The following is a 13030-nucleotide window of genomic DNA, read 5'->3' as shown; positions in this document are numbered from 1 at the left end:
AGCCATTCTTCCAGAGGTGGGGGCATCCACACATAGATCTGTTTGCCACCCATGAAAATGCAAAATGCCCAGCCTTCGCCGCCAGGTTCCCACACCCACAGTCCGAAGGCAATGCGATATGGATGAACTGGTCAGGCAGATTTGCGAACGCTTTTCCGCCTCTCCCACTCATTCCATTAGTAGTGCGCAAGCTCAGACAACAGTCTCTCACAATGATACTGGTAGCTCCCACATGGGCACGCCAACCCTGGTTCACCACACTACTAGAACTGTCTCTAGCTCCACATCAAAAGCTACGCCTCACACCATCCCTGCTAACACAGAACCATGGAGAAATCAGACACCCAGATCCCAGCCAACTGAATTTGGCGATCTGGCTCCTGAAGTCTGAGTTTGGTTATCTAAACCTACCACCAGACGGTATAAATATAATTAAAGAGGCTAGAAAACCCACTACTAGAGAGCGTGTTACGCAGCTAAATGGAGAAGATTCACAATTTATTGCAAAAATAATCACATTGATCCACTGGAAGCTTCCATCCAAAATATCATCTGTTACCTTTTACATTTACAAAGGTCTAACTTAGCATATTATTCCATACGCCTGTACCTTTCAGCAATTGCAGCATATCTACAAAACAGACAACACCTGTCTCTCTTTAGAGATCCAGCAATAAAAGCATTCATGGAGGGATTGAAAAGAATAATCCCACCAAGGTTACCACCTGCCCCTGTGTGCAACCTAAATACAGTACTCACAAGGCTCATGGGACCCCCGTTCGAGCCTTTACATAAATGTGAACTGCAATTTCTAACATGGAAAACAGCTTTCCTTGTATTTCACTTACTCTTCTAAGAAAGGTAATTGCAACAAGCGTTCACAATACAAGAACCATTTTTTCAAATACATTTTAACAAAGTGGTTCTTAGATCCAATCCAAAATTTCTTCCAAAGGTCATCACTTCCTTTCACCTAAACCAATCCGTAGAGTTACCTGTGTTTTTCCAAAACCCAGACTCTGTGGCAGAAAGAGCATTACATACATTAGATGTTAAAAGAGCTCTTTTATACTACGTAGATAGAACAAAATCCTTTAGGAAGACAAAACATCTGTTTGTAGCTTTCGATCCTCCTCATAAAGGCAACCCCATCTCCAAAGGTGGGATTGCGAGGTGGTTTGTAAAGTGTATACAAATATGCTATGCTAAATCTAAACGTACACTAACAGTTCCTCCCAGAGCGCATTCTAATCGCAAACTAGGAGCCTCTATGGCTTTCTTAGGAAACATACCATTAGAGGACATATGCAAGGCAGCTACATGGTCTACACCACATACCTTCACTAAACACTATTGTGTTGATGTGCAAGCCAAGCAGCAAGCTGCAGTAGGCCAAGCTGTCCTTATAACTTTATTTCAAACAACTGCAACGGATACGGGTGACCACCGCTAAAGGGAGACACTGCTGCACAATTGATGCTAAGGTGTACAATCTGCAGCTCATATGCCTCGAACGGAAAATACTACTTACCAGTATGCATCTGTTCTTGGCATGTAGAGCTGCAGAGTTGTACACGCCCTCCCGCCTGCTCGGGACCCGTATCCGTTCCAGTTTTCATCTTATTTAGATGCACACGCATGGACATCCTTTTTTCTCACTATATCTCTACTAACTCCATCATTTCCCATCATGGCTAAGGATGGAGTCGATGCCCATGCGCACTGTTGTCCAAGGGAGGAGTCGCCTATCTCATGACTACAAAGACTTCTTCCAAGACAACAACAACCTGCAATCATCCGAGCCCAACACCAGGTGGCAGTCTAATGCTAAGGTGTACAACTCTGCAGCTCTACATGCCAAGAACAGATGCATACTGGTAAGTAGCATTTTCCATTTAGGTGGCCTCCTAACACCTTGAAATCAGATTTGTCTGCCTAAAGAAGAAAGAATGACAAAGAAGAGCCCACGACTTGAGATCTGAGGAGCAGCGACTGACTTGGTACCAACCCTGCCAGCTACTTACCCTTGGGGTCACTTCACCCTCATAGAGGACCACTTTCTGTGGGGAGTGGACATCACCCTTTTCCTTAATTTCACCGCAACCAAGATGATGAAATCCTAATTTTTGTGTTCACTTCAGGTAGCCCACCCTAGGGGGTGTGACTAACCTGGAGGTGCAACACGCCTTCATGCATTTCTAACTCACCACCTGTCCTGGTGCCAATGAGCCTCAGGGTAAGGGGTGGCATCTCCCAGGCCTAGGGGAAGTCAGGCTGGAATATTAAAGGTTGTGTGCTCTTTGAAGCTCCCTTCCTTGACATGCTAATTTACTAGTTACCTTGCAGGAGGAGGTGAAAACCGGTGAGCGTGGGTCTTTCACCTCTTAGGGGGGCAGAAACTCATCTTTGGTGACAGGCTGGAGAGGACCAGTCAGCCAGCACATTAGAGGACTAGTAGGTTTCAGGGGGTACCTCTAAGGTACCCTCTGTGTGCAGGTATTAATACATTCAACACTGGAATCAGTGTGGATTTATTAATACAAGATGTTTGATACCAAACACTAGAGTTTTCAGCAAAGCCCTTATGTAGCGGGGAAATTCATTGTGACCAGTTCATACCTTACGACGGCAGATAATAGAGTAAACCCTACTGACCTATCCATGAGTGTCTACTGATATGTCTACACCAGATCAGCTTATCTTTGCAGAGTCCTTTCTGTGACAGGCTACCTGTGTACACATGATCATGTGTAACCACTGTGTGCCCCTTACCCTAGCTGTGTCACACACAGCGGCCTTATGTTAAAAGGTGGAAACTTGTGGTAAACATGTGTAGTTCAGTTACCATGCAATAATGTGAGAGTCTCAAGTGATGGGACTCCCCCACAGTTAAGGTCTAAACACTGGGTAATCAAAAAGTGAAAAATCCAGATCGACTGAATGGGCGGAACCCTTTTCGCTACAGTGCTTCTCTGCCCTCAGTTGATATTACACATTTATGAAATCAATAAGCACCTTTACATGTAATCATTATATCAATACATGCATTCCAGTGTGTATTAAAAATCTATCAACAGCATATTTTTGATAAAGCGTTTAAAATCAACATACAATGTGTCTGCATTTGTCTTGTACCACTTTAATCAACATAAGTTGCGGCCAATCACTAGAGGTCCCTGTTCTCACAAGATGTAGAGCAAAGGCTCCAGCTCAAAGCGCTTAAAAATTGAGGCTAAACAGGCTGGAGTCATGTCTTTCATGGCCCTGGTAACTTTGCAACTACACTCCCGGAAGAGGGTGGGGGCTGTGTTGCATATCCTGCAGCCCTCACTTAACTTACAATTTACCTTGATGGTGGCCCTGCCAGTTTTGGAGCAAATAAAATCATCAGCGAACCAAATCCCACTAGACATTACAGGGTGCTCCCTTCAAGTGATGAATACTTTAAGCGTGTTCAGACGCTTTTTTTTGTATTGCATCCTTATGCAGTGCATCGTATTCTTCTTTACTTTTTTTTAAGGTCCCAGGTGTCCGTGCCGCTGGACATGTGGGTGCTCATTGGGATGGGGGAAGCTCAATGAGCCCACTACTGATTACCTCAGCTGGCTCCCTGCCCGACCACCAGGAGCCAGCATCCTCATGTTTGTCTGTATCGTAGCAGCTGCACCGCTTCATCTACAAACGGGCACAAGCAGCTTGGGAGAGCACACTGCCAGTGCAGGCTGGCAGTGCGGATGTGCTCCCCCCTCTCTCCTCGCGTCAGGACCCCAGGATGGGATCCTGGACCCCAGTGTGGACTTTAATGGCCTCCTTGTCTTTGGGTCCCAAGGATGGAGTCATGAGGCCCTTTCTAAGTCTTTGGGGTGTGGAAATGGGGAGGGGCCACACGCATACCCCTTCCCTGTACATGAAATATTCATGAAGCTTGCACCGACCCGTGGTCATTGACCCACCCTGGGGAATTTCTGTGAAGTTGCGCCAGTGCCCCATTAGCTGTGTCGTTCGAACCAGGGTCAAATGTTAAATCTGTTTCTCGTGCATATCATGGGCCAAATTTGGATAATTTTGACTATCTTGGGTCAAATTTGCTCCTGGTGGCCACCTGGAGCAGTTATAGCATGCCTCATGGACTCAAAAAGAGTGCAGTCTGTGGGGAGCAGGTTTCACTGGCTCCCCGCACCCGCTTTTTTCCTTTGCCTAGCTCCTGGTGTTCTTCTCTTTCTGCTTGGGCACAGATGTTGAAGATCTCTATGTGCACAGCTTCTCTTGAGTGCCTCACCTTCACCCCTGTTGACATCGCTGCCACAGAGTTTTCCACCAAAACTGCAAAGGGAAGCCCATCCTATGTTGGCTCCAAATGACAGGGCGTTCTCCTTTGTTCAGTGGGCCTATGCTGATTGAACCACGGTACAGTGTGACACTTAATTGTTAGATGAAGATTTTCTTCCCCACCCCTTTCTCCTCAGGAGCTGAATGAAGCACTGAGAATTGCTCCTTTTGTGTAGGAGACCTTTGTTCCCTGTGCTGGGGAGCAAAGTAGTTAACTTGGCCCAGCAGGGTGACAAAAGGCCCTGAATCAGATTCTGAGCTGAGTCAGAGAAATATGACCTAGCTGAATTTCACATTAGATGTAAATGTATGTGCTTAGGACCAGCATATTCAAACTCGGCGTGCTGGTTCAATCCCATTTTGAAACCTCACTGGACTGAAGGCCTAAGGGGAGAAAAACTGCAAATTAAGGCAGATTCTGCTTGTGTATATAGTACAGTGCCATTGCAGATAATGCAGTAAACCCTACTGACCTATCCAGGAGTCCCACTGAGATATTGTCTACACCAGATCAGCTTATCCTTGCTGAACTGTTCCCATGAGGCACAGGGTCAAGACTGAGTTGCATATAGCTGTGTCTAAACTGGGGTGGCAAAGTGAGCTAAAGAATGATGATGGATTCCACCCAGATCTGTGACTGGGGGTCAGTGTTTGAAAAGTTTCAGCACTCCGTCCATCATCTACTTGTGTTTGCTTTGTTCAAACTGGATTCAAACTAACCTGGCTGAAGAGGGCTGTTGGCCTGAAACCGGTCCCAGGAGGCTTTTTTCTGGTCCAGGGAAGACATGGTTTGACAGTTCAGGCTGGACTGTTCCCATAAAGCACAGGGTCAAGACTGATTTGCATATAGCTGGGTCTGAACTGGGGTGGCATGATTATGGATTCAACCCAGATCTGTGACTGGGGGTGACTGTTTGAAAAGTTTCAGCACTCCGGCCATCATCTCCTTGTGTTTTGCGACATTCAAAAAGCTTCCATGGGAATACATTTTGCCCATTGCTTACCATTGGCTTTGTGGTTTGCAGCTCACATTTACTTGCTTTCTGTTTCTTGGCTTTTATTTGCTTTAGGCTGTCCAGATTGAGTTTGCCCCTTCCCTTGCCCAAACTCTATTTACTACAGTCTTCCACTAGAACTGAATTTCTGTAAACAGGCCTTTAAATCCTGTTCTATTCATGTCACATTTGCTGGGCATTTAAATATAGAGGTCAAATGGCAGGCTCTGTCTTCCAAGGAGCTTGGTGTTTACTTTTCTTTCTCTGAATTCAGAATGAGAGGATTTATGTGACAATCATGCTGGCTACTCGAGGTGTGCTGTACAATGGTATTTTTCTTCTCTAGCACAAAAAATGTAAATGGCTGTAAATGAACTGTGCAGATATTTCAGAATATGGAAAGCACAAATGAAGCACATATTTGGGTAATTCCGATGCGTGGTAAAAACAAATATTTGAATCCAGTCAAAACAAATCAGTACAGTAGGTGTTGACATTTCCACACATTATCGTTTATGCGCTGTATACTTTTATCAGTAAAACTGTATGTCTGTGCAAATGTAATGGTCATTTCAATTGAAGACGTGGTGTCTGTAATAGCAGGGCACTACCATACCATGCATACTGCACTCTGTCTCCCTCAGCCCCACTCCACACTGCTTCACCGCACTCTACTCTGCATCATTCCACTCTAAGCCACTTTACTTGATGCCTCTCTACACCACTCTACTCTATGCACTCTACCCCACACTACACTACTATGCATCACTGCATTGTTCACCAATCCTCTCTTAGCCACTCTAATCTACTCTTCACCACTGCACACTACAACACTCTACTCTATGCCTGTGCACTCTATGCCACGTCACTCTACTCTGAAACATTCTATTGTATGCCACTGCACTAAATGCCACTCTATTCCTTTCTGCTCCCTTTCACTCCATGCTGCTGAACTCAACGCCACAGCACTCAAAACCTATACTCTATATGCCACTACACTGTACACCAATCTACTCTACACCACTGCACTCTGCACCACTAAGCCACTGCACTCTACACTAATGCCACTCAACTCTACACCACTGCACTCTGTGACAATATGCTGTCAACCCTTCCCTCTCTGCCACTGAACTCTATGATACTTTTTGTCATTCTGTTGCACTCTATGAACTCTACGCCACTACACTCTTCGTCAGTCTGCTCTGACACTCTAATCTACTGTGCACCACTACTGTTCACCACTCTACGCCAATGCACTCTACACCACTGTACTCTACACCACTGCACTATTACACTCTACTCTGTAAGAATGCACTCTCCGCCACTAACCTCAAGTCCACTCTATAGTATGCCACTGCACTCAATACCACTGCACTCTACTCTGAATCACTCAACTCTACGCCACTCTCCTGCACTCTGTGCCAATGTGCTCAAAGCCACTACACGCTACGTCACTCTACTCTGTTTCACTCCACTCTGAGTTCAATGTGCGTCCAATTGAAAATTGGCAGCATCCCAAGGGGCACACTCAAGATGGGCGAACCTCTATTCAATTCATAGAAAAAGTTCCATAGACACCATAAGTATCGTTAAATTCAATTTATTTTTTCTTATTTCCGTTTAGAATTCATTTGTTATATCCTTTCGTGTTTAATCACACATTATTCCTTTGGGCTCCAATGCATTTCGGGCCACCGCCCTTCATCTGGGAGCATATTAGGATTGCGAATTCAGTTTGTTCGGCATGGAATATGGGTGAAGATAAAACATGTTGATGGTAAAGTCTGTTCTTTTCAATAGCTCAGAATGCATTGGAGCCCAAAGGAATAATGTGTGATTAAACACGAAAGGATATAACAAATGAATTCTAAACGGAAATAATAAATAATAAATTGAATTTAACGATACTCATGACGTCTATGGAACTTTTTCTATGAATTGAATAAAGGTTCGCCCATCTTGAGTGTGCCCTTTGGGATGCTGCCAATTTTCAATTGGGCGCACAATTGAACTCATAAGGTTTGATCGTCACGTGGTTAGGAGACGATACCACGGGAGCACCTACGAATAACATATAAACTCATTCAAACTTAAATCATACTAGTTGTGCACTTGTTCACTCACTATTGCTCACCCCACTCTATGCCACTTTAATGTATACTGCTCCCCTTCACTCTCCACCACTTCACTCTACTCTGAGACAATCTACTCTAAGCCACTCTACTCTGCGCCACTCCACTCTACACCATTGCACTTTACGCCACTGCTATCTACTCTGCACCACTCTACGTCACTGCACTCTACGCCAATGGGCTCTACACCACTTTACTCAAAACCAGTCCACTGTACGATAATCTTCTCTGCAGCACTGTACTTTAGGCCTCTTCATCTTTTCCTTTCGTTTGATAGGGCATGGGTCAACATAGCATGTATCATTAAAAAAATGGTTATGCTACTGCGCCTAATATGCCAAGGTGTCCATAATGTTTTGTGCCAACTTGGGAACTCAGAGAGGTGACTTGGTGATGTGGATGTTATAGCTCATATCTTGTCTTTCTTTTGTAGATTTCTTTTCTACCTCGACCTGGTCACTTCAAGGCACAGGCCAATCTCTACCTCAGGTGAGTACTGCTCTTCGAACTCCCAGACAGATCTTAACATCACCTCAAACCATTCTTCTTGGGCATGTGTTTGTTTGTGAATCTTTCCAGTCATAAAGGTGACTTGTCATCTTTGCAGATCCCATTAACCAACCAAATCCTGGAGGCGACTGTCTTCGGATCCCATTGCTAAACTTCCCTCTCCCTCCCCCCACCTATTCCCTATGTTTTAGAGATAACAGGAACTCCATCGTTGTGCTAGCCTCTCTATTCCCTAGAGTCCTAAAAGCAACACCGCCTTTACCACAGTGCCAACTCTCCTTTAGTCTGTTCAGGTCTAGAACTGACAAACACTTTATCCCTTTGCAACCATCCCTCATACTCCACATTCACCCCTACCCAGATAGACCTGTAACTGAACATATATACTGTGTCACCTTCCCTAGTTCAACCAGATTGGGAGTTGATGGTCCTCTATCTCAGTGCCTGCCCTCTTAATCCATCTGGTCCTGAGGTCCTAGATGTTGACTGACCCATTATGCTACTGCCACCTTCACTACTCCATCCTGTCCTCTGCTTCCAGTACCATCTGCCACAGGTCCATAGAGTTCTAGAGGTGACAGGCCCTAGACCCCTCTGGCAATCTCCACAGTTCTTGAGGTGACAGAACCTGTATCTCATTGCCAGCCCCTTGCCCACAGTCTATCCAAACCTTTACGTGATGGACTCAGTAGTCCAGTACCTAGTGCAGAATTCTTTTTAAAAAGGCTGTAACGTAGAGCGTATATGGTCGGTGCACTAACCCTGATGTAAGTCTGGGCTTAGCTACTGTTTAGCTAATAATTCTTACTGGTGTCCCTGGTTAACTGCAAAAGTGATTCAGAAGTATGTTTTATTCTGAAAGAAAACTGGGCGTGGGCTAGAATAAATCTGGGATCTGAAAGATATATCTTCGATCGCTATGGTGAACGTGTAGGGTTTAAACCAAGTGCTGTGGCAAGGCCACGTATTGATGTGATACTTTTCAGCCTTGCGGAAGCCCTAGGTGTAGCTGCCATAAAAGGTGAAACTCCTGTTGACTAAATCCTGTTCAGATTCCCGTTAGAGGACCATGAATAAAGAATGTACACCAACAGAGCAAGCAGCATGGATGTTTATCTAGAATATGTTTGCCTTTTTATTGTTATTGTGCTTATGCTTTAATACTTTGAGTGTGATATTATTGTGTTTATGCTTTAATAATTTGGATGCCTACACATATCTCTTCAAACATCTGTAGGACTGGAGGTTGCAAATATTGGGTGTGCTTTGTTACATCCTGAACTTCAGCTTTCTTAGGTCAACACACAGGACCGGGACGCTGTCCCCTTTAGTCCATAGACTAGCATGGGTACAAGGTCCTTCACCTTTAGAGCTGTCAGGCGTGTTGATCAGTACATTGTTATTTGGCTGGCTCTCTCCGGCTGTGAAGCTCTTCCATTACTGTTGCATTTATGTTTTGATTGTTTGTCTTGTGTTAATAGGGTGGCTTCTTGGGTTTCAAAATATAGTCCCCATAAACTGCTACACTGCTCTTTCTCTGTGTGCCCCCTAACACTTTCACTCATTTATCCTCTTACCATTTGACTTGTAAAATGAATCGAAATTTGCCTAGCTTACGTAACGGTAAGTTTCAATTCTATTAAGGACACGGAGGCGAGGATTATGCTATATCTTCCTTCGCTTTATTAACATAAAGGAACCACAGCAGCTTAGGAAAAGGTATAATAAGAACAAAAAATGCTTTAAACATAAAGCATTGACGCAATGTTCAACAAAAATCAACAACAACTCCCAAGAGTCTCTTTGTTATAACCATAGTCCACAGTCCTTTGTCACTGTTCATCATCCCTATATAACCGGACTTCCCATCATCTTCCTCCTCTTTCTTCGCGCAGATCACGCTTAAGCCTCATTGGTCCTGTTTAGCACCGTCGTTGCCTGTCAAAAAAGGAACAGCATCAGCGAGGTGGCCCAGGAAAAATGCGACAACAAGGCGAGGAGCATACAGTGAACAACACAGTACTGACAACGTAAAGGAAAACGCTTTACTTACTGCCATACGGGTGGGTAGAGACACCACAGTAGTCCGGGTGGGATAATCCTCGCCTCCGTGTCCTTAATAGAATTGAAACTTACCGTTACGTAAGCTAGGCAAATTTCGATTCTATGTCAGGACCGGAGGCTTCAGATTATGCTAGTTTAAAGCTTACTTACCACCAACTGAGCTAGATCCACCACCGGCTTAAAATAAAACCTCTTGAAGGTGGAATCCGAGGACCAGTCCGCCGCTCGCATAAGGTCCTCCAGACGAGCACCCACAGAGAATGCCTTAGAGGCCATGGCCCCCCTGGCGGAGTGTGCTCCAAAGAGAGAAGTATTGATGCCTGCTTCCTGCATGACCCAACGCACCCACCGAGCAATAGTGGGGGAGGAGACAGCTTTGTGTGGCTTCCGCAGGGCAATCAACAACTGACGCTCGCCCGGAGGGCGTAGATCCAAGGTCAGGTCCTCATATGCTTTGAGGCATTGCACGACACACAACTTAGGAGTGTCAGTAAAGGCTGGATAAGAAATGGAACGCGACGACGTCTTAGTGCGTCGACCCACCGTAAAAGTAACCCCATCCGGGGAAAAAATGCGTGCAGAAACATCCAGCGCGCGCACGTCCGAGACGCGCCTACAAGAGACCAGACATAACAACATGGCTAATTTCGCCGACAGCTCCTTCAGAGACAGATACGAATTCGCTGGCCACGATAGGAACAAGTTCAGAACCAAATTGACGTCCCAAAGGACGGAGTACCTGGGTTCTGGCGGCAGTGCGAGGCGAACCGCTCGTAAAAGCCGGCACACAAAAGGATGTTCCCCTACCGGATGGCCATCGATGTTATCATGGCCCGCAGAAATCGCCGACCGGATAGCATTGATCGTTCTATACGCTAAGCCCTTGTCGGCCAAATGAGCCAGGAAATTCAGCACGGGAACAAGGCCGGCGACCATGGGATCCAAATCCCTTCGTAAACACCAACGCATCCACTTAAGCCAAGCGGATCTGTAACGCTTCGTCGTACTATCGGCCCATGCTTTGGAGAGCAAGTGCTCAGCTGACCCCGAAAGGCCCGGGAGCGTCCAGCGTCTCCTGAGAGCCTCCACGCCACGAGGCGGAGAGTGTTCTGCATGACGAGAGGGTGAGGTTCCTGATCCGGGCTCGTCAGGAGCAGAGGAAACAGGGGGAGTAGGATTGGAAAATCCCAGGAAAGTTCCAGAAGAACCGGAAACCATACTTGAGACCTCCACAGCGGTGTAACCAACACCAGGTCCGCACCCTGGCGGCGTATTTGAGCCGCCGTTCGCATGATCATGGAGAACGGGGGAAACGCAAACGGCTGTTCCCGACTCCAATCCTGCAAGAACGCGTCCGTGGCCTCCGCCAGAGGGTCCGGCCTCCAGCTGTAAAACCGCGGCAGCTGGTGGTCGAGACGGGACGCGAAGAGGTCCACCGAGAAGGGGCCCCAAAGGGAGTGTAGCCACCGGAAGACTCCCGGATCCAGTTTCCACTGGCTGGCATCCTTGAGATGTCGAGAGTGCCAATCCGCTACTTGATTGGACTGGCCTGGCAGATACTCCGCCGTCACCGCAATGTGACGAGACAGGCAATAATCCCAGAAGTCCTTCGCTAAATCCGCCAAGGCGCGGGACCGAGGACCTCCCAGGTGGTTCACATATCGGACCGCCGAAATATTGTCCATCCGTAGCAGGACACAAGCCTTGACCGAATCTTTGGTCCAACAGCGAACCGCGAAGGAGCCCGCAAGGAGCTCCAAACAATTGATATGCAATTGTTGTTCTTCTGACGACCAGGCGCCGCCGGTGGAAAAATCCCCGCACCGGGCGCCCCAGCCCGACCTGCTGGCGTCGGACTCTATGATCAAGTCCGGAGCCGACCCGAAGATCGCTCGCCCATTCCATGCCTCCATGTGAGACAGCCACCATGACATCTCCTCCTTCACTTCGTCCGTGAGGGGAACCCACTGATCGTAACACATCCCACGGCGCAAATGCTGCGCTTTCAGGCGCTGAAGAGCCCTGTAGTGCAGCGGGCCTGGGAAAATCGCCTGGATGGAGGACGATAGAAGACCCACCACCTTGGCGACATGGCGCAGTGACGTACGATCCTTCGCGATCGTCTGCCGAAGCAGGTGTCGTATCCTTGCGACCTTCCGACCCGGTAGGCTCAAGACCGCCTGTACCGAGTCCACCACGAAACCTAAAAAGGTGATCTGCTGAGCGGGAACCAAGACCGACTTGGAGCCGTTGACGACGAACCCCAGTCTCTGAAGTAGGCCGACAGCTTGACGCAGCTGTCCCGTCAGCACCTCTGGGCACTGCCCCATGAGGAGGATGTCGTCTAAGTATACTATCATACGGACCCCCTGGCTTCTGAGAAACTCCACTACCGGGTGAAGGACCTTCGTGAAGCACCACGGGGCCGAAGAAAGGCCGAACGGCAGGGCGGTGAATTCGAACACCCTGCCGTCCCACAGGAATTGTAGGAAACGACGATGAGGGGGGTGGATGGGAACGACCAAGTAGGCATCCTTGAGATCCAGTCGCACCATCCAATCCCGAGGGAGGAGCACGTCCCGAAGGAGGTGGATCCCCTCCATCTTGAAGTGACGGTAGACCAACCACCCATTGAATTCCTTGAGATTGATCACCGGCCTCTTGCCCCCATCCGTCTTGTCTACCAAGAAGACGTTGCTGAGGAACCCATGTGGGTGGCGCGTTGATAGGCGGATGGCTCCCTTGCGCAGCAAGTCTGAGACCTCCCCGTCTATCAATCGCGCGTCGGATTCCGAGAAAACCATCGGGCGCGGGGGCCTCACCTGAGTTGGCTGGTCGTGAAACTCTATATGGAAACCTCGTACAGTTTGCAAAACCCAAGCATCGGCAGTGAGCAACTCCCACTCCCCGTAAAAGCTTGCCAGCCGCCCCCCAATCGGAACTTGATCCAAGCAAAGTACACTTACCGGGGGCATGTCCTTGTCCGGACTTCTTTTGGAA

General features: G+C 47.4%; 1 protein-coding gene across 1 annotated transcript in view; it reads left to right on the top strand.

Annotated features, from left to right (window-relative positions):
• LOC147736527 (MLX-interacting protein-like) overlaps positions 1-13030 on the top strand; it is a 172934-nt gene that overhangs the window by 89624 nt on the left and 70280 nt on the right. Inside the window, exon 9 of the mRNA XM_086953266.1 lies at positions 7890-7945. Within this exon, the coding sequence (XP_086809392.1) occupies positions 7890-7945 (56 nt within the window). The remainder of the gene's footprint in view (positions 1-7889; positions 7946-13030) is intronic.

The sequence above is a fragment of the Lissotriton vulgaris genome, chromosome 1_2 (genome assembly GCF_964263255.1).
Source record: "Lissotriton vulgaris chromosome 1_2, aLisVul1.2, whole genome shotgun sequence".
Classification (NCBI taxonomy): domain Eukaryota; kingdom Metazoa; phylum Chordata; class Amphibia; order Caudata; family Salamandridae; genus Lissotriton; species Lissotriton vulgaris.
Note: the sequence above shows the minus strand (reverse complement) of the source record. Positions and strands in the feature narration are given on the sequence as shown.